At 36.0% G+C, this 22,308-nt stretch overlaps 2 protein-coding genes across 2 annotated transcripts; one reads left to right on the top strand and one right to left on the bottom strand.

Annotated features, from left to right (window-relative positions):
• LOC18789930 (ABC transporter B family member 13) lies at nt 11,007-16,400 on the top strand. Its single transcript, XM_007225384.2, has 10 exons — nt 11,007-11,394; nt 11,646-11,700; nt 11,831-12,006; nt 12,130-12,330; nt 12,502-12,761; nt 12,851-13,164; nt 13,289-13,512; nt 13,625-14,381; nt 14,595-14,836; nt 14,952-16,400. Exons 1-10 carry the CDS (start codon nt 11,110-11,112, stop codon nt 16,170-16,172), a joined length of 3,735 nt encoding a protein of 1,244 aa, XP_007225446.1. The 5' UTR covers nt 11,007-11,109; the 3' UTR covers nt 16,173-16,400.
• Nucleotides 16,530-19,483, bottom strand: LOC18792458 (rac-like GTP-binding protein 5). Its single transcript, XM_007223434.2, has 7 exons — nt 18,647-19,483; nt 18,157-18,244; nt 17,938-18,047; nt 17,762-17,825; nt 17,229-17,293; nt 17,081-17,146; nt 16,530-16,987 (listed from the first exon to the last, which is right to left on the bottom strand). Exons 1-7 carry the CDS (start codon nt 18,743-18,745, stop codon nt 16,886-16,888), a joined length of 594 nt encoding a protein of 197 aa, XP_007223496.1. The 5' UTR covers nt 18,746-19,483; the 3' UTR covers nt 16,530-16,885.

Here is a 22,308-nt window from a genome sequence, read left to right as displayed (position 1 = left end):
CAAACCCAGCAACCTCTTCTTATTCTTCTTCAATCACAATTCTAAATAAATCCCGAAAGACACCCTTTAGTCCCAAGTCCCTACAACATGCCCTTGCTTTCATTGAAAGCATGCTAGCCTTCAACCCCCTGCCAATCCAAAACCATAACCCTTTTGAACATGTGTTTAAAAATTAGATAGTCCTTAGAAGTCATTTTACAAATGGATAAATTTGTCTATAAAATTTTGAAAATAAGATGGATGGGAAAATAGGATGGGTGGACACATATAGAGTAACATCTTGGTGCTCCTGTGATGCTGACAACTCAATCCAAGCATTGGCATCTCTCTCTGTGTGCCGATACACACACAGAATCATACATAGATTAAGTCTAAAATGATTATGAACTTTCTTCTTTTGCATCACTACATAATCAACATCAGTACGTAGTATCTACCAAAAGAAGACAGACATAAGAACTCGTTTGGTAGATATGTCTAGAAGGGTACTGTGTGAGTATTATTGTTTGGGTTTACACTATGAAAGACAGACATAAGAACTCGTTAGTTTTGGGCATACCTCAGCAGTGGCTGTGTAGGATATTTCTCTTCCGAAGATCTCTGAAGACCGTGAATTTGGCAAACGCAGGTTAACATGAAATCAAGTCTGAAAGCATAATCAAACTGAGCATAATAAACTCTCAAACCTAGGACTGGGAGTCTCCTAAATCCCAATATTGCCCTATTTTTATTTTAATATTTAGTATGATTTTTCAGTTTTGGGCTAGCTGGTTGAGCCTTCATTAGTTTATGAAGGCCCAAATTTCAAAATCCAAATAAGAATTTAGAAACAACCATAAATATTTATTTGGATTTTGAACCTTCATTAATTTAGAAACAAGCTCTTTAACCCAATGAATTTTATTAATTTTCATTCAAATAGAAAATTAACATTAAATAAAATAATATTAAATTTCTCACAATTCTCCACATGAATAGAAATTAATTCCAACAATATGCAAATGATAATGCAAACTTAGAGACAGTTCCTATTAGAAGAATATAGCATCTGGATAGGTAGCTTTTGGCTTTGAACCTTTCGTAGTGAAGTACTAATGGATTCACTTGGCTAATAGGTGAACGTGATGTCTTGAACTGTTTAGCCGTTCGTGTAAACCCAGACAATAATACTCACACAATACGCTTCTAGACATATCTGGTTCGATAGGTTGTGCTCGTATTGCCCCTAAGCAACTCTTGGTATTCATAAGTGCTTTAGAGAATTTAGCCCTGAAAATTCTCATGGAAACGGCCACATTTCACACTCATATAGGTGACTTCCTATTGGTAATATCCTATCATATCTTACTTGGATAATCAAGGTATAGGAATCACTAAAAGCATAGCTTAACCTAAACATATTTCATACAACACTGTATCATCGTAGGATATAGGTAGGAGAGTATATCTCCGCAGTGCTATTTTTGAGTTATCATACCACTGGAGAGCAGTTTCTTAACGGTGTTGTGTCTTCGACGTATATGTCGAGACTTGCCATTGTACATATTGTTTTGTGCCCATTCAATTGTAGGTTGACTATCACAATGTATACATATAGCAGGCACAGGTTTTGGCCAACATGGAATATCTTCTAAGAAATTACATAGCCATTCGACTTCCTCGTCAGCTTTATCTAATACTATGAACTCAGATTCCATAGTAGATCTAGCTATAACAGTTTGCTTAGTAGATCTCCATGATATAGCCGCACCTCCAATTGTAAAGACATATCCACTTGTAGAATTGGAGTCTTTAGTATCAGATATCCAATTAGCATCACTATATCCTTCAACTACAGCTCGATATCTTGTATAATGCAGTCCAACATTTTTGGTGTATCTTAAATATCTTATAACTCTGACTATAGCTTTCTAATGATCCCTTCCAGAATTACTAGTATATCTGCTTAATCTATTAACAGAGTAAGCTATATCAGGTCTTGTGCAGTTCGTAAGATACATGAGACTGCCAATGATACAAGCATATTCTATTTGTGATAACACCATGACATATACTCTTCATAAGATTAAGACTTAGATCATAAGGCATTCTTACTGGACTAGTATCATACTTGCTAAACTTTTCAAGTATTTTCTCAATATAATGTGATTGGGATAAAAACTAGTCCATCAGATGCTCTAGAATTTTTAATCCCTAAAATCACATCTGCTACTTCCAAATCTTTCATGTCAAAATTATTGATCAACATTTTCGTGGTAGATTTAATCATCCCAATATTGCTACCAATAATTAACATATCATAAACATAAAGACAAATAATGACAAAACCATCTTGAGTGCTTTTCGTACAAACACATTTATCACAGTCATTGATTTTGAAACCATTTGACATTAGTGCATTGTCAAATTTCAAATGCCATTATTTTGGTGCTTACTTTAACCCGTACAAAGACTTAACAAACTTACAAACTTTCTTTTCTTGTCCAGGAACAATAAGCCCTTCAGGTTGTTCCATATAAATTTCCTCATCTAAATCACCATTTAGAAAGGCCGTTTTCACATCCATTTGATGTATCTCAAAATTATGCAATGCTGTAATTGCAATTAACATTCTTATTGATGTTATTCTCATAACTGGTGAATATGTGTCAAAGTAATCCAAACCTTCTCTTTGCTTATAACCTTTGACAACAAGCCTTGCCTTATATTTGTCAATTGATCCATCAGCTTTCATTTTCTTTTTAAAAATCCATTTATAACCCAATGGTTTACTTCCAGGAGGAAGATCTACAAGTTCCCAAATGTAATTCTGCATGATGAATTCAACTTCGGCATTAATAGTCTCTTTCCATAAAGGAGCTTTAGGAGAAGTCATGACTTCTTTGTAAGTTTGAGGCTCATTTTCTAACAAATAAGTTAGAAACTTAGGACCAAAGGATTTGGTTGTCTTAGCTCTCTTACTGAGCTTAGGTTGGCTATCGCTATTAACAGTATCATAAGTTCTTTTAAGTGTATTTCTTTCTTGTGCATCCTTATAAGGAAATACATTTTCAAAGAAAGATGCATTCCTTAATTCAATAATTGTATTCACATGTACATCTAATATATCATATTTATGTACAAGGAAACGATATGCACTACTGTTAATGGCATAACCGATAAAGATACAGTCAATAATTTTGGGTCATATCTTAACCTTTTTAGGATTTGGAACTGCAACTTTAGGTAGACAACCCCACACTTTCAAGTATTTATAGGAAGGCTTGTGACCTTTCCATAGCTCATAAGGTGTCTTGTCTAACTTTTTATGAGGCAATTTGTTGAGATTGTAATTAGCAAAAAGTAAAGCTTCCCCCCACAAATTCTGGGGTGCTCCAGAACTTATTAGCAAAGCATTAGTAGAAAGTACGATTTTTGCGTTCAACAATACCATTTTGCTGAGGTGAGGATGAAGCAGTAGTTTGGTGAATAATTCCGTGTTGAGAACAAAACTCACCAAAATGTGATTCATATTCACCACATCTATCACTTTTTAATATCTTTATTTTCCTGCTAAGTTGATTCTCAACTTCACTTTTATAATGTTTGAACATTTCTATGGCCTCATCTTTGTTTCTTAGCAAATATACTTGACAATATCTTGTATAATCATAAATAAAAGTAATAAAATACTTTTTACCACCTCTAGTTTGTACAAATTTCAAGTCACAAATATCACTGTGAATTAATTTTAGAGGTTTTGTACTTCTTTCTATAGGCTGGAATGATGATGTAGTTAGTTTTGCTTCAACATAGGTTTCACATTTATTATGGAAATCAATATGAAACTTAGGTATTAGTTCCATGTTAATTAATTGACTCAATTTGTCATAATTAACATGCCTTAATCTTACATGCCATAAATCAGATGACTCAAGCATATAAGCATAACTAACTTTATTATTATTAACTTTGTGTACAACAGTCATTACATTCATCTTGAAGAGTCCATCAGTAAGGTACCCTTTCCCCACATATATTCCATTCTTAGTAAGTACAAACTTATCAGACTCAAAGACTAACTTGAACCCATTCTTGCTAAGTAGTGATCCAGAAACCAAGTTCTTCAAGATCTCAGAGACGTGAAGTACATTATTGAGAGTGACTTCCTTTCCAGATGTCATCTTTAGAACTATTTTTCCTTGGCCATGAATTTTGGATGTGGAGGAGTTTCCCATGAATAAAGGCTTTCCTTGATCATTTGTTTCATATGTAGAAAACATTTTTCTTTCAAAACATATGTGGCGAGTAGCTCCAGTATCCACCCACCATTCCTTGATGTTACCCACCAAGTTAACTTCAGACATGACTACAGAAAGATTAATATTTGAAAAATCAGTTGAAAGCTTGTCTTCTTCAGTCATGTGTACCTCAGTCTTGCCCTTTTTCTTTTGGTTGCCTTGTCTATGTTGGAATTTTAAAAGGTTTTAAAAATTTAACCGTTTTATTTATTTAATTATCTTGGCTGTTTTATTTTATTTATTGTGGGGGTTCTAAATATTTAATATTCAGGTTTTATTTCTGGTTGGTGAACCCTTTAATTTTTTGGTTGGTGAACTTTTATGGTTGGTGAAGGTTACATGTTTTTGGATGCCTATAAAAGGCCACTCCTCTTTCACATTTAAATACACACAATAACACACAATACATTATCAGAATATCACATACACATTCTAATTCTCTCCTTGTCTACTTTTACATATATTCTCTACTTTATATTATTATTTTGGGCAATGGTTATGTGACTTGTATACTTATATCGGTCTGTGAACGTGCTCATAGCGGATCTTGAGTTTGTGTACAAGGGGTGGTATCTTGCAGTCTTGTAGACCGTCAGTACCTGCACGTAGGGAGGCTACAAAGGCTTTAGGACAGCGTCTTTGACGTGCTTCACCGTACCAAACTCACTTTCTTACTTATTATTTATTTTCCTTTTACTTACCTATTATTTTGTTTTCTTCAATTTTATTATACCTTCAAAGCTTTCTAATTTGTTTATATGTTATTTATAATATAAATATTTTGTATTTGGCTTTACGGAAAGAGGAAAACTATTATTTTTTATAACAATCTAAAGCCTTTGTAAGTTAAAGTTGTTTTCTTCCCGTATTCCTAGCTTTAATATCTTTTAACTCTTTGACTGAAGCTTTTGCATTTGTATTGGACTTTCAAAATGAAAATTATGATTTATTTTGGGTAGATGCAGTTTAAAGTTTTCATGTTGTCTATTCAATTTCAATTGCTTTAAATATTGTTGGTACATTTATATTTTATAATTTTGTTGCTAACGTTTGAGAAATTACTGCTAGTGTTTGAAAATAAAAACCTACAGCCTAATTTATGTGGTATTATTATTATAGCTCAATGTATTATTATTTTATTTGGCGTGTCCCTTTTTTTTTCAGCATAATTGTTTTTTAAATAAATTTTAGAAACATAATAATCTTAATAGCATTCAAAAGCTAATTAATGACCATTGAAATAATGTATATATATATATATTGAAGTGACTTAACGTCTTTCTAAGTTACTGTTTGTTTTAAATAGCTTGTATTGTTTCATTACCGATTACTTAATTATTACTCATTAATTAATTTGCGGTGAAACATCCAATGTTAAATGGTTGAAGTGTTTAAAACCGAAATGCTGAAGTGTTTCAAAATCTTTGGTCTATTTTTTCTTTTAATTGAAATTTCAAAGCAAGTATATATATATATATTTTTAGAACAAGTATATATATTTGATTTTATTGTGTTGGGCCTTTTTACATTTGCCTTCATTCATTTTGGTTGCCATCAATCTTCCTTTATATAACGGTCCTTTCCTTTATATCTTTTTTGGTTGGACTTCATATCGTTTTATTGTTCTTACTTTTGGAAGTCCTTCATACCAACGTGAGAAGCAATTATAATATATTCTTGGCACTAAAGTTTATTGTTTGAAATTACTGTTTTAACGTTGGATTTGTATGCAATATCTTTAGGTGGTTTAATGAATTATGAATTAATATTGAACATACAATTTAGTTTTCCTTTTATGAAGACAACTATGATTTGAATACTCAATTGTTGCATCTTCGCAAATATGTGTTGTATAATATTTACTTTGATTTCACATTGAGTTAATTGCCATGAAGTGTACATTATAGAATCCTCTTGAGAAAATTGAAATGAAATAATAAATTATATCACTGTAAGTGGCATTAATTTTGAGTTTGGGTGTAAGGCTTTCAAACCCTAAATTTTTGAGGCATTTTTTTCTTTTGAGGCTTTCGATGGTTTTGTTATATTTACAATGACTATCAATATGACTGTGAGTACATATCTTATGAATTTAAAATTAAATAAATTTTGGTACAATCTTCATATATTTTGAGAATTCCCTAATTTGTGGGGGTTGAGTTTTTCCTTAACTATGTGGGTATTTGTTGGAATTTTGTGGGTATTTCAAATACAAAATTAATATCAATACTTATTTTTTATTTTAATTTTTTAGATTTTGAGTGATTTGATTACCTCTTTAAAACTGAAGTTATTTTGTATATTTATTATATAAGTTTTCATATCTCCTTTATTCAGATTTATTTTATCTTAATAAGCGCTCAAATAATGCTTACATTATTTGCATTTGATAATTATTAATATTTTTATTTTAAAACATGTAGACTAGTTTGTGGTAGTTGAATTTTCCTAAATGGGAACTTTAGTATTGTAATTTCATTTGTTACTAACATTAAGCAATTTTTGCTTTTATGCTGAAAAATATTAGATTCATTTATGTAGGCTCTTCTTCTCTCTTTCCCATATTTTTGTGTGTTTTCAATTTCTTTATGCTCTCATGGGAAAGATTCATTTAGTGACATAACACTTTTTATATTTTATTGGCAAATATACTGTGTCTGTATGAAATTTGTTTCATTATGCAAATTTTATTATGAGACTAACTTGTCTTCAATTTTATGAAAATGTGTGCAACTAATGATTACCTTGTTATACAATTTTGGTAAAGACTTCTTATTGTCTTATAGATTCCTATTGAGAATCGACAAGATACAATTTCAACTTGGATATGTGATCATGATTTCAGCAACTTGGAGTGCACAAAAGGGAGTAAGGTTATCCTGAAATACTTAGTGTTTATAGTTAAATTTATTTAATGAATTAATTATTATATTGTTGTTCATAAGTGGTAGCAGGTGTACTCAAAGTTTCATGGACTTGAGAGGTACTATTGATCAGAAGATTTAATGTATGATGTATTTTCATTATACTTAACTGTATACCAATGCGTATTTAATTTCCAATTATACTGAGGTGAAATCCACTAATTATTTGTGTGCAAGATTGTGTAGGAAATATTTTAATAACATTGAGGTTTAAAGCGCGCTAAAATGGAGAACAAAGACATGACCTACATTATATATGCCTTGTGAAGGCTAGTTTTGATATGCGTGCCTCGTGGAGGAGGCTATTAATGCAAAATGTCGAGGGGATATGCTTAAGCCCATAAGGGAGTCACCTAGGGAGGTAACCCAACTTCTGTGATTGGAGATCCCATGAAGGAAGTTCAATGTGGTAGAAACAATCCATACTGCGTGACTCATATAGCACTCATAAAACTATGGAGATATCCTTGAGATATTCTTCTGCTCATCCCTAAGACAAAAGTGCTATTTTATGTGAAGTTAGGAAGGGATTTATCCCTGAATGAGTTTCGAGGCGGGCAAACTCCCGCAGGGTGCAGGTCACATGTACTCTTGGAGAACTCACCTAAGTGAGAGACGTCGTGAGGCCGCGACTATGAGAATTGGGCTATTCTCTAGTAACTCTCATGAGAATCAAGATTAGCGCATGGCCATAAATAGCGCTACCCCGCATCCAAGTCTCAACTAATACTATGTGTGGGATATGTTGAAGTTTGGTCAAAGGTGCCGAGTTCAATACTGTGTACACTCAGGTTCCTCAAATGGAGACTATCATCACTAAGTGAAGGTTCAAGCCCGAAAGGCACCTACACCTATTATATAGTATTATATTGCCCATATATATTATATATTTTTCACTATTTTTTTGTCAAGCTAAAATTTTGAAAACCTTGTGGGGGATTGTTGAAATTTTAAAAGGTTTTAAAAATGAAGCCGTTTTATTTATTTAATTATCTTGGCTGTTTTATTTTATTTATTGTGGGGGTTCTAAATATTTAATATTCGGATTTTATTTCTGGTTGGTGAACCCTTTAATTTTTTAGTTGGTAAACTTTTATGGTTGGTGAAGGTTACATGTTTTTGGATGCCTATAAAAGGCCACTCCTCTTTCACATTTGAATACACATAATAACACACAATAACACACAATACATTATCAGAATATCACATACACATTCTAATTATCTCCTTGTCTACTTTTATATATATTCTCTATTTTATATTATTATTTTGGGCAATAGTTATGTGACTTGGATACCTATATCTGTCTGTGAACGTGCTCATGGCGGATCTTGAGTTTGTGTACAAGGGGTCGTATCTTTGAGTCTTGTAGACCTTCAGTACCTGCACGTAGGGAGGCTACAAAGGCTTTAGGACAGCGTCTTTGACGTGCTTCAACGTACCAAACTCACTTTCTTACTTATTATTTATTTTCCTTTTACTTACCTATTATTTTGTTTTCTTCAATTTTATTATACCTTCAAAGCTTTCCAATTTGTTTATATGTTATTTATAATATAAATATTTTGTATTTGACTTTACGGAAAGAGAAAAACTATTATTTTTTATAACAGTCTATTTCTACTTTGGCAATCCACAGCTCAATGGCCTTGCTTGTTGCAATTGAAACACTTTCTCTTAAACTCCTTGGACTTCTTGGAGTTCCCTTTACTTGAGCCTTCTCCAGAGTGCTTCATCTTCTTGTTATTTCTTGACTCTTTTTCCACTATGTTAGCCCTAGCTTCCATTATGGATCCAGACCTTTTGTTAGCATGGCGATTGTCCTCTTCGATCCTTAGCCTTACAATCAAATCTTCAAGTCTCATCTCCTTACGCTTATGCTTAAAGTAGTTTTTGAAATCCTTCCAAGAGGGTGGTAATTTTTCAATGATAGCAACCACTTGGAAAGACTCACTCAATTCCATCTTTTTTGCATGTATCTCATGCAAAATGAGTTGGAGTTCTTGGACTTGACTTATGATAGTCTTGGAGTCTACCATCTTGTAGTCAAGAAACCGACCGGCAATAAATTTCTTCATTCCTGCATCTACGGTTCGATATTTCTTGTCTAGTGACTCCCATAAAGCCTTGGCGATCTTAATTGGACTATACACATTGTATAATGCATCACTTAAACCATTTAGGATGTAGTTCCTGTAAAGGAAATCAGACTGCTTCCATGCATCAGAAGCAACCACTGTTTCTGTTGTATCACCAGGTGCAGGAGGATCTGCTTTCAAGATATGAGCCAAATTCAATGTGGTGATGTAGAACAACATATTTTATTGCCATCCCTTGAAATCCATCCCATTAAATTTTTCAGGCTCTCTGCATGATTATGGGATGAAGGCAACACAACAGCAGGTGCACTTGTCTTTACAAAAGGATCCACTTTCTGTATCTCATTCGACATTTTCCTTAATTGAATGAACAATCTCAATGTCAATAAACAAGTATTTGGCAGTCTTAAATAAATAAATAATGATTCAGAACAATGAGTTACAGCAAACCACAAATAGAAATTAATAATACAATACCGATAAAAAGTATAGCAAATGCAATTTGCAATTATTCAAGATAACAGTAATGCAAAATGCTATAATTCAGAGGTGCAGTGAAATTAATGTATGTAGATAAATATAATCAAAATTTATAAACATAAAAATAAAAATCGATGCCAAACCAAAGGGAATAAATTTCTATTGTATGTATACTTTGTCTAACAACAGAAAGAGAAGGCAATCATACTTTGTGGCAATCTTAATTGAGTGGGTCCCGATTATGATAAAACAATAAACCTAATAGTGTTAGATGTCTGACTATAAATTGTAGATAAAACAAAAGAAAAAGAAAACCAACTAAAAGGAAATCATTTAAAAGATGTTTGCTGTTTGCACCAGATTAAAATCGTTTGCAGCGTTAATCTCAATGTCAATTGAAGGAAATCAACTGAATATGTTAGATGTCTGACTTTAACCTAAATGCATAAACACAGACTAATTCGTCGTAAAATTGTTGGAAATATGAGTGCTAAATTGGTATAAAATAAACAAATAAATATTGCAAACAAAACAGATTTTTACAAAATGAGAATGGAATTAGAAGAACTTTAATTGAGTTGAGGCAAGTGTTAGACACTCTGACCTTAAAACGAATTACGCCCCACACTGGTGCTTATGGTTCACAAGCGTTCACCTCCTATGATACAACGACCTCCCTTCTTGTGAAAGAAACACAGCAATTCATAAGGAACTTTGAACCAAATTATGCAGGAACCTCTCTTTGTGGATATGAAAACTCTAATGCTCTCTATAGATGGAAGTCTGTATCTAGAGAATTAATTGAATGATAGAATTGTATGAGGATTGTTTTATTTATAGATGATGAAATATCCTTTCCAAAAAGGTATCTCAAACTGAAAAGGCAAACAATGCATCATTAGGTTTCTGATAGAGTTCCAGACACATGTGAAGAGTTGTCACCGTCCAATTGAAGATGAGTCATTATAATAACCCAAGGGTCATGTCTTTAATCCAATAAATTTTATTAATTTCCATTCAAATAGAAAATTAATATTAAATAAAATAATATTAACTTTCTCACACTTTCCACACAACACAACAGCTCAAGTGAAAGCTACAAAAGACGGCAATAAAGATTCAAAAGTCAGTTAATAAGTAGCCGAGTAGTTTGTTGGCTTGCTGCCCAACCATAAAAAAAAGTTATATATCTTTGGCATTAATTGGCGGGAAATAGACTTCACGAACTCACCTAGGCCTGCGCCTTTTACGCTTATCTAATTCCAATTGCTCGCTCTCTCCCTCTTTCTGTTCTCAGCAACTTTGGCTACGCAGATTTTTCTACAAATGGAGGAAGTGGAGCTTGCCTCCAATAAGCTTTCAGACGGTGACAGCAACCCACTTCCGAAAATGGAGCAACCAACGAGTTCAAGCAAGCACCGCAGTGTTTCATTAGTCGGCCTTTTTGCTGCTGCTGATAAAGTGGACTTTGTCTTGATGCTTTTCGGAAGTGTCGGGGCCTGCATCCATGGCGCTGTGCTTCCTGTATTCTTTGTTTTGTTTGGTCGTATGATTGATTCTCTGGGACATCTGGCAAAGCATCCTCAACAATTGTCTTCCCGGGTTTCCCAGGTAAAATCAAACATTTCATTTTCAGACTAGCATTTGAATTTGATAACCCTTTTCGTCCCACACTGACACTAATTTGGTTGAATTTTGGAGGTTAAATGAGTTTCCATGATGTTCTGTTTTGGTAAATTTATCGGTTATCTCTCATATCATATATGTATGTTTATATGTTTAGTGTTACTTTTGGTTCTCTTCTCATTTACAGTCAACAACTGTAATATCTGACTTTTGCCCATTCTCATATTTGCATGCAGCACGCTTTGTACTTGGTATATCTTGGACTCATTCTTTTTGCATCAGCCTGGATTGGTATGCTTGATCACTTCAGTTTTCAAACTCATCTTATTGGCAAAATTATCTCTTAGAGCGAGCAACCAACTACTTTTCTTCACTTTAAACAGAGCTTCAATGCCCTTGTCGACATTTTTTTGATTTTCAGGTGTCGCTTTCTGGATGCGAACCGGGGAGAGGCAGACAGCTCGTTTGCGGTTGAAGTATCTCCAGTCAGTTCTAAAACAGGATATCAATTTTTTCGACACTGAAGCCAGAGACACTAATATTATTTTCCATATTTCAAGCGATGCAATTCTAGTACAAGATGCAATAGGTGACAAGGTAATTAGCGGAAAAAAGGAAAATGATGCTATGCTTGATTCTGTAGCGAAATTTTCTGAAGAAGAGGGTACTTAAAGATACATAGATGACATAGTTAACATTGTTCCTTGTATCTTAATACAGACAGGCCATGCTCTGCGTTACCTCTCACAGTTCATTGTTGGGTTTGGCATTGGGTTTACATCGGTATGGCGGCTTACGCTTCTGACCTTGGCTGTGGTTCCATTGATAGCTATTGCAGGGGGAGCTTATACAATAATCATGTCTACCTTATCAGAAAAGGGTGAGGCTGCCTATGCTGAAGCCGGAAAAGTTGCTGAAGAGGTAAACTGTACTTAGTGTATCTTCTTCTGCTACGCTAGGTAGTTCTTGTAATTTCCAGCATGATATATATATATATATATATATTTGAGAACCTTTAATTTGGGGCCAAATTTTATGAATCTGGCCACCAATGCTTCCTTTTATTTTTCTCTCACATTTTGCATGGACCAGGTTATTTCGCAGATTCGTACTGTGTATTCATTTGGGGGAGAGGACAGAGCCATTGAAGCATACTCAAATTCACTTAATAAGGCCCTCAAACTGGGTAAAAAGGGTGGATTTGCAAAAGGAGTTGGTGTAGGCTTTACATATGGACTGTTGTTTTGTGCTTGGGCATTGCTTCTCTGGTATGCTGGCATACTTGTAAGGCATCATGACACAAATGGAGGGAAAGCATTCACAACAATTATCAATGTCATCTTTAGTGGATTGTAAGTCCACTCTAATATGTAATGGGGTTCCTTTGTTGGTTTGGTATTTTTTTGTTTCCTGAATAAAAGCAGACCTTTTTCTTCTCTAGTGCTCTTGGTCAAGCTGCTCCAAACCTTGCTGCCATTGCTAAAGGCCGAGCTGCTGCGGCCAATATCATGAAGATGATTGAGACAGGTTCTAACTCCTCTAAGGTCTCAGACAATGGAATAGTATTGCCAAAAGTATCTGGGCAGATTGACTTTTGTGAGGTTGGTTTTGGCTATCCATCACGACCTAATAGGGTGTTAGAAAATCTGAGCTTTTCTATTGGCGCTGGCAAGACTTTTGCTGTTGTTGGTCCCAGTGGTTCTGGAAAGAGCACTATTATATCCATGATCCAACGATTCTACAACCCCATTTCAGGTTTATTTAATTAATCTCTTTAAGTCCAAACCATGACTTAATTATAAAATTCATTAGTTTTCTTCTTGGACAATCAATTTTTAACTAAAAGATCTTGTGTCGCTTATGAACCAACTTTTGCTAGGTAAAATACTGTTGGATGGACATGATGTTGGAATTCTCCAATTAAAATGGTTACGAGAACAGATGGGATTGGTAAACCAAGAACCAGCATTGTTTGCCACCACCATAGCTGGTAACATTCTGTTTGGTAAAGAAGATGCGGACATGGATCAAATCATAGAAGCTGCTAAAGCTGCAAATGCACATTCTTTCATTCAAGGATTACCAGATGGCTACTACACTCAGGTGCACCATTACATCATCATCTCCTCGACTGTGTTATTATATATGAAACCATATATACTTAACTAATTAAACTGATGTGTCTATGATAGCCATAACCAATTATTGAATTCAGGCAGGAGAGGGAGGAACTCAGCTTTCAGGAGGGCAAAAGCAGAGAATAGCTATTGCAAGAGCAGTGTTGAGAAACCCAAAAATATTACTCTTAGATGAGGCCACAAGTGCTCTTGATGCAGAATCAGAACAAATTGTTCAGCAGGCACTAGACAAAATCATGTCACATCGAACAACAATCATTGTTGCTCATCGGCTGTCCACTATCCGAGATGTGGATACAATCATTGTCTTGAAGAATGGCCAGGTTGTTGAGAGTGGTAACCATTCAGAATTGATATCCAAGAAAGGGGAGTATGCAAATCTGGTGAGCTTGCAGGTATTGGAACGTGTTAAAGATTCCAAGTTAACATCTGGCCATTCTTCAAGAGATTCTAGCTTTCGAGAAACCACGAATAACTATCAGCAGGAGGCTAAGCCAATCACAACAAGACAGCAGAATCCAAGCTCTGCTCCTACTGCATCAATATGGGAATTAATAAAATTAAATGCCCCTGAGTGGCCCTATGCGATACTCGGGTCAGTTGGTGCAGTTCTGGCCGGAATGGAAGCTCCTCTTTTTGCTCTTTTAATAACTGATATATTGACAGCGTTTTATGCTCCCACTGGTTCTCAAATCAAACAAGAGGTTAAAAAGGTAGCTCTCATATTTGTTGGAGTGGCCGTTGCTACTGTTCCAATATATCTGCTGCAACACTATTTCTATACATTGATGGGGGAGCGGCTCACAACTCGTGTTCGCTTATTAATGTTCACAGGTTCTTTTCTACTCACCATTCAAACCTCAAAGCTCAAATTATATTTCCAATTTCAAGTGCAAAGTGATAGTTTAGCATAATTTAAGAATGATAAACCTACAAATAGAGATGGAGACATGCTTGCAATTGCAATAAAACAACTTATTCATTGTTCACATCATTTACATTATGAAATCAAGCAAATATGAGAAATCTTTCTTGTTTCAACTGCAGCTATGCTTTCCAACGAAGTTGGTTGGTTTGATTTGGATGAGAATAACACTGGAGCACTGACCTCAATTTTAGCAGCAAATGCAACATTAGTGCGAAGTGCTCTAGCTGACCGTCTATCAACAATTGTGCAGAATCTAGCACTCACAGCGACTGCATTTGTTATTGCCTTCACCCTAAGTTGGCGTATTGCAGCTGTTGTCATTGCCTCTCTCCCACTACTTATTGGAGCTTCCATTGCTGAGGTCAGAGTCACATATCACCATTATGTTAAAGCGCATAATTATATGTTTCAATCATCTAATTGTTTTTTTATCCTTAATCCAATATATGTCGGTTTTCTTGATTTTATATCTGCAGCAACTGTTTCTAAAGGGATTTGGAGGGGACTATAACCGTGCCTACTCTAAAGCAACGGCTGTGGCACGTGAAGCAATTGCCAATATCCGTACGGTTGCTGCATTTGGTTGTGAAGAACGGATAGCAATGCAATTCGCCTCAGAACTAAACCAGCCAAACAAGCAAGCAGTTATAAGAGGACACATATCAGGTTTCTGCTATGGTTTGTCGCAGTTTTTTGCATTCTGTTCCTATGCACTTGGCCTTTGGTATGCATCAATACTAATCAAGCATAAAGACTCAAATTTTGGAGACATCATGAAGTCCTTTATGGTCTTAATAATCACCGCTCTGTCAATAGCAGAAACTCTAGCTCTCACGCCAGACATTGTGAAGGGATCACAAGCACTTGGCCCAATTTTCAGAATACTAAAAAGAGAAACAGCCATAAATCTAAATGCTCCCAAATCAAATGTTGTCGCTGATGTCAAAGGAGATATAGAATTCAGGAATGTGAGCTTCTGGTACCCTGCAAGGCCAGATATCACCATTTTCGACAATTTGAATTTAAGGGTCTCGGCAGGAAAGAGTCTTGCAGTTGTCGGCCCAAGCGGGTCAGGGAAGAGTAGTGTGATTGCACTAGTAATGAGATTTTATGACCCCATTTCTGGTACAGTTGTTATTGATGGGTATGATATCAAAAGCTTAAACTTGAAATCGTTAAGGAAGAAGATAAGTCTAGTTCAGCAAGAGCCAGCATTGTTCTCTACGACAGTTTATGAGAATATCAAGTACGGGAATGAGGAAGCATCCGACGTTGAGGTGATAACGGCTGCCAAAGCAGCAAATGCAGATGGTTTCATAAGTAGAATGCCTGAAGGGTACAAAACTCAAGTTGGGGAGAAAGGAGTGCAGTTATCAGGAGGACAGAAACAAAGGGTGGCAATTGCTAGAGCAATATTGAAAGATCCATCGATTCTTCTTTTAGATGAAGCAACAAGTGCATTGGACACAGAGTCTGAGAAGCTTGTTCAAGAGGCCCTTGATAAGCTAATGGAAGGCCGAACGACAATTTTGGTCGCACACAGATTGTCAACCATCCGGGATGCAAATAGAATTGCTCTGCTGCAAAATGGTAGGGTGGTGGAAATGGGTAGCCACGAGCAGCTGATTGGAAGACCCGGTAGTCTCTATAAACAACTAGTTAGTCTACAGCAAGAAAATAGCGGAGGGATTCATTAATTCAAAGGCACTATTATTATTATGTGGTATACTTCCTATAACCAAAGGTAAAGCATAAGAATCTTTTCGATTACAAGCTAAGATAAGAATAGGCAGTTTTCGGAGGGATGTATTAAATTAATAAAGACCACTATTGTATATTTTTGGCTTATGCTGTGTTGTGTTATACAGACATTAATATTATTTGTAAAGAGATAATGCAATATTGCAAAGGTATACATTTCTTTTTATGGGATTCAAATATCACTAAAAACTTGGTCCAAAATCGTGAGTTTGCAGGGGAAAGTTTAACCAAATCAAAATGCCATTAGCTGGAGTTCCATTACGCAACCCGATAAGAATATAAACCATAACGCAAAACCTGTAAATACCCAAACTTTTGTATTATCAAACACTTAAAATGAGGAATGACAATTATGAATACATTGCAACCAATAACATCTGTCATAATAGGGATCTTCATCACCTCTGGTATATGTATGAGAGAGACACAGAGGTACGTGTGTTAACAAGGCTAACCATGAGTTACACTACGTGAAAACATGTCTTAAACAAACCATCTAATGCTATCACATGAATCCCTAGAATGTCAGTGAATGCTATACATATACCACGGCTTGCTGCTTCCTCAAAGGACTTCAACTACAAAGGAGGTAGTGATGAAGAAAGGCCGGCCAGTCAACACATCATCTCATAAATCTATTTGTTACTTATCACAATATGGAGCAAGCCTTTTGTCCCTTTCTCTTTTTCTTCTTTTGCTTTGGCGGCTGGAGCACAACCTTAATGGCCGCATCAAAAACAGCCTTCACATTCTGCCATTACAGTTGTCAATGAATCCCATCAATAACGGGGGGTAAATACACATGAAAAATTGAGGAAGAGGGGAAGAAGAAAAATATGCATACCTGTTGTGTTTTTGAGCTACACTCAATGTATGCTGGCGCTCCAATTAGTTTCCTCATTTCCTCTCCCTTTAGGCAAAAAAAGTAATCCAAGGTCAGTGGACCAACTTAAAAAAATATTCACGTTTGGGGGCGAAGCAGTAGTCTTTACCTGAGTAGTATTAATGGGAACTGCACCAGAATGGTCAATAAAAAATTGTTTATCATCCCGAAGATCTGTGAATGAAAATCACAAAATTGAGCACGTTCATCAAAAGAGTAAGAAAATTCAGTAGTAACTAATAAATGATAGTAACAAATGCTCCAAATAATGATAAGAAATATTGACTCAAGAACAGGAAAAAAAGTGATCAATTGCTGCAGGACTAAGTAAACAAAAGATCAACCTTGATAACAGTGCAGTATTGAATAAAATATCAAATTAAGAACTAGTATTCAATGCACACTCACCAAAAGAAGTTTAGAAATGAGAAGATTAACAAGAGCAGAGCAATACAGCTCTGCTGTACCTTGATGCTGATCTTTACATGGAAGAAATGAGAAGTTCATAGTCCATAGCCAGTCCCAAAAGTTACAGGGACCATAATGCACCAGACCAGACACCAGCACAAACATAGCAAAATTATCATGCACCAGAACAATATACCAATGCATTATAGAATAAGGGCTGAAACAAGATCTTACCAAGCTTTGTTCCAACCAGAATTATTGGAACGCCGGGTGCATAATGCTGCAGTTCAGGAATCCACTGAAAAGGAAAACAAATTTCAAACAACTTATCCACACACCAATGACGAAGACGTCATATGTTAAGATCATTGCAAATAAAGATAAAAATGATTATAAAGAAGATTTGGAACCTTTTTTGCAACATTTTCATAGCTGGCTTTGCTTATGAGAGAAAAAGCGAGGATAAAGACATCTGCCCCTCGATAGCTCAAGGGCCTTAATCTATTGTAATCCTCCTGCCCTGTGAGAAAATGGTTAATGCAATTCCCAAACTAAAGAACAAAAAAAGAAAACAAAAACAAAGCAAAGAAAATGAATCCACATATTCAAAAGGGGAGTAGTAAAATCACCAGCTGTATCCCATAGTGCTAAGTTGACAGTGCTTCCATCCACAACAACATTAGCACTGAAATTGTCGAAAACGGTCGGCACGTAGTCCTGTTGTGCGTGATAGTTAACAAAACAAAGGCACACTAAGTCAATGATATGCAACCCAAGTTCGCCTATATGAAGTAGCAGGATCACAACTCTAAAAGAAAAGAACCCTAAACACCACACACAAAGCAATGCATCATAATGTGCCAACAAAAATTAACAACAATTAAGAGCGCATACAATTTCATGAAGCAAAATTAATGTCATTCTTGACCTAAATCAAGGTTTGGACTTTGGTGAAATATTATTAAGCTTTATTGGCCAAATGAGCAGCTAATATAGAAATTACGTCACTTTACCCCCGAAGTTACCGGAGGAAGAAGCAAAAACTAAAGCATATGAAAATACATAAGCAATTGTACTTAAATGGGAAGAAGGCAGTAAATTTACGAAAATGGGACTGACCGTAGGAAAGGTGTTGCTGGTGTAGGAAATAAGCATGCAGGTTTTGCCGACAGCACCGTCACCGACTGTCACGCACTTTATGAACCTGGAGGCGCTCATTTCAATTTTCTACCCTAGAGAGAGAAGCAGCAGATCTCAACCCAAAGATGTCACTTTTTCTTCCTTCTACTTCCCAGGATCACCAAGAACCCATATTTTGCTAATAAACCCTAATTTGCTAACGGAAAGAGAGAGTGTAGCACTGTGGCCCGTGCGAGAAGAAACCGAAACTGATAGAGAGAAAACAGAGAGTCAAAAAGTCAAATTGTAATTGAAGCGCTTGCTGACGTAGCCATTAGCCAAGCCAACCTTTTGCCAGCTAACACACCTTCCTTATCTGCTTATCTTTTTCTTTTTTCCTTGGACAAATTACATAAAACCCTCCAATATATAGGGTGATTTACGAGTTCATACTCGATTTTGGGGACATATACCAGTACATATTCAACGTCACGAAAAATCTATAATTTGCTCTCTCTGTCAGCGAGATCGTCAGAGAATCCGTTATCTGCCTACGTGGCATTTATGGAACCTATTTTTTAACTGACGTGGACTTATAAGTGGACAAATAAATAATAAAAAATTATATTCAGATTAAATATTATTTTTAAATCATATTAAAATCATTAAAAACATTAAAAAATGAAAAGAAAAAAAAATCCTATCTCTCTTCTCCTACCCAGGCAACCTTCTTTCCCACCCGACTCAACCCCACCTCTCAGCCACCCCTCTTCCATTGCCCACCCAAAAACCCAACTCTCTTTCTCTTTCCTCCCCTCCCAACCCACCCCAACTTCTCTAGAAACATGAAATTGGGGCTTTTTTGTGTTCTGCAACCTTCAAATTCGAATTTGATCAATAAATTGACAAAGTACAAATGAGGTTTTGAAATCGATTTGAGTTTGGTGGGTTATGGCGACTGGCCTGGTTTTTTTTAATTTAGATTTAGAAATATTTTTTTTTTTGGTAGGGGAAGATGGGTTCAGTGAAGTTCACAGAGTTGGTTGGGTCTGTGGCGTGGGTTCCTGGAGGAGAGATCCAACAACAACCCCTCATCCGCCATTGAGAACTTAGATTTGAATTGATTGATACAAAAACTTACAAAACGTAGCTGAAGTATGGAGCTGTCGATGGTGGTGGTGATGGTGTGTGTCATTGTGAATATTTATGGACAAACATTCAAAGCAGAAGCAATCAGAGTATGTCGTTGCAAAGCTCATCCTTCTTCTCCTCAAATTTAAACCCATTTTTCAACAACATTAGGAAATACAAATTGTCAAGAAATTTGGAAAAGAAGAATATTGGTAAAGTACTGTGATAGGTTGATTTCCAAATTTCCAAATTTCCAAGTTAAAATTCCTCAAGAAACTAATAAACCCAGAAACAAGATTAATTTTTGGAACAAAATGACAAAGTTCAAACAAACATAAACTTGAAAAAGAACAGAGCCCAAAAAGGCAGATACTTCACCAATAACAAACGATGAAGATACTTCCCCAAATGTATTGTTCTAGCTACAAGAATGCAAAAAACACATATAATTCCTCAAATGTAAACTCATTTTGCAGATCCTAATATTGTTCTAGCTCCGGCGAGATCTGAAGAACGACGACGAGCTCGCAAGGTCTTGAAAACATCCCCCATGGCTTGTCGCGAAGACCCAACCACCTGGGTTTTACAAATTGAAGATTTTTAGGTCCAAGGGAGTGGAGAGAGAGAGAGAGAGAGAGAGAGAGAGAGAGAGAGAGAGAGAGAGAGAAACGGATCTGGCAAGGAAGCATTGAGGGGCTAGGTGTTTTGGCGGCGGTGTTGGGTCTGGTATAGTAGTAAGACACTGATTGAGTTTGGTGGGTTATGGAGGTCAGGCGCAGGGGAAATGGGAGAAGATGAGCTTTTTTTAAATATATAAAATTTATAAAAAAATTTTAATTAATTTATAATTTTTATAAGTTTTTTTTTTTGGGTTTTTAGATTTTTTTTATTGTTTTTCATTTATTTTTATTAATTTTATTTCTTATGTGGAATACACGTCAGTTAACAAATGGGTTCCACAAATGCAACATAGGCAGATAATGGATTCTCAGACGATCTCGTTAACGGAGGGGGCAAATTGTAGGTTTTTCATAACGTTGAGTATGTACTGATAAATGTCCCTAAAATCGGGTATGAACTCATAAATGACCCTATAGGTTGGGGTTTTTTTTTATAGTTTGTCCTTTTTTCTTTCTTCTTTCTTTCTGGATCAAAATTTATTTGATTTCTACTTATTTGAAACTTTGACTATACTTGACCCCCCCCCAAAAAAAAAACACAGATGCTTAATTTTCTTGCTGCTTGTTGCCCAGAGTTGGAGGCTTGGAGGGAGTAGACTGGAAGATAATGGGCTTTGGGCTTTTGAAGAGAATAACGCTTTGTTTAGAAGCCCACCTTTGTTTGGGATGAAGCACCCGTAACACAAATTTGGAGATGGAAAATGCTACTTAGAAATTTTGGCGGGACAGATTTATTCCGGTGAAAGTTTGACGGAATTGTAAGATCCCACATCAACCAACGGAGAGGGGGTGATATGCCTTATATGTGCACACCCGCATCCATCTAGCACGATGCCTTTTGGGAGCTCACTGGCTTCGGAGTCGTAGGAACTCCGAAGTTAAGCGAGTTGGGGGCTAGAGCAATCATAGGATGGGTGACCTACTGGAAAGTTGCTCGTGAGCTCCTAGAAACAAAACCGTGAGGGCAGAGAAGGGGGCTCAAAGTGGACAATATCGTGCTACGGCGGAGTCGATCTCGGGGTGTGATAATTTGGTATCAGAGCCACTCTGTCGTGTGGTGCGAGTGTGCCGACGAGGACGTCGGGCCCTTAAAGGGGGTGGATTGTAAGATCCTACATCAACCAACGGAGAGGGGGTGATGTCTCAGTCTATGGCAAAATATCAAAGCGACTACTAAGAATTTACAAAAGAGTGAATTCTTTTACAAACAAAATCCTACATTAGAAGAAAGGCGCGGAAGATGGGAAGTGGCCCGATGGTGGATTCATGTGCACGTCTACTACCTGGGGGCGCAAAACAACAAAAAAGGTGAGTGGACCCAAAAACAAAGTTTAGAAAATAACATATGAACATACTAACCCTACTGTAAAAACAGTTATACAAACTAGCTTATTTTCTTTATTTCTGAAATCGATGCATGTATATAACTATACATTTGAAAAAAGTTGAAAACTATCATCTAGGTGTACCCATATTTCCGTCAAATCCTTATATCCGTCAATTCCTTGCATTACCATGGGTGACACATACTCGCAGGTCTCAATGACACGAAGTTAGTCCGAGCCACAACTAACAGGATTCAGGGGACCGTAGTCTACCTTTATCCGCATTACTCGCTCCACACGAGTTCGAATACCAAGGAACTCGTGGGGCAACTGTCAAGCATGCTGACTAAACCGAAGGCAACAAATATAATTCGAATGCAACAAATATAATCTGAAGGCAACATTTAATATCTGGGTACAAGGTGGTTTAAGAAAATATAAAGTTTCTGAAGCAAAACTGTTAAATCATTAACTTTCTGTAACCTTTAAAATTCTGCTGCCATTTATCTGATAATTAACAAGAATA

This window comes from Prunus persica, chromosome G1 (assembly GCF_000346465.2).
Source record: "Prunus persica cultivar Lovell chromosome G1, Prunus_persica_NCBIv2, whole genome shotgun sequence".
Taxonomy (NCBI): domain Eukaryota; kingdom Viridiplantae; phylum Streptophyta; class Magnoliopsida; order Rosales; family Rosaceae; genus Prunus; species Prunus persica.
The sequence above is the reverse complement of the archived record's forward strand: the minus strand, read 5'-3'. Positions and strand labels throughout refer to the sequence as shown.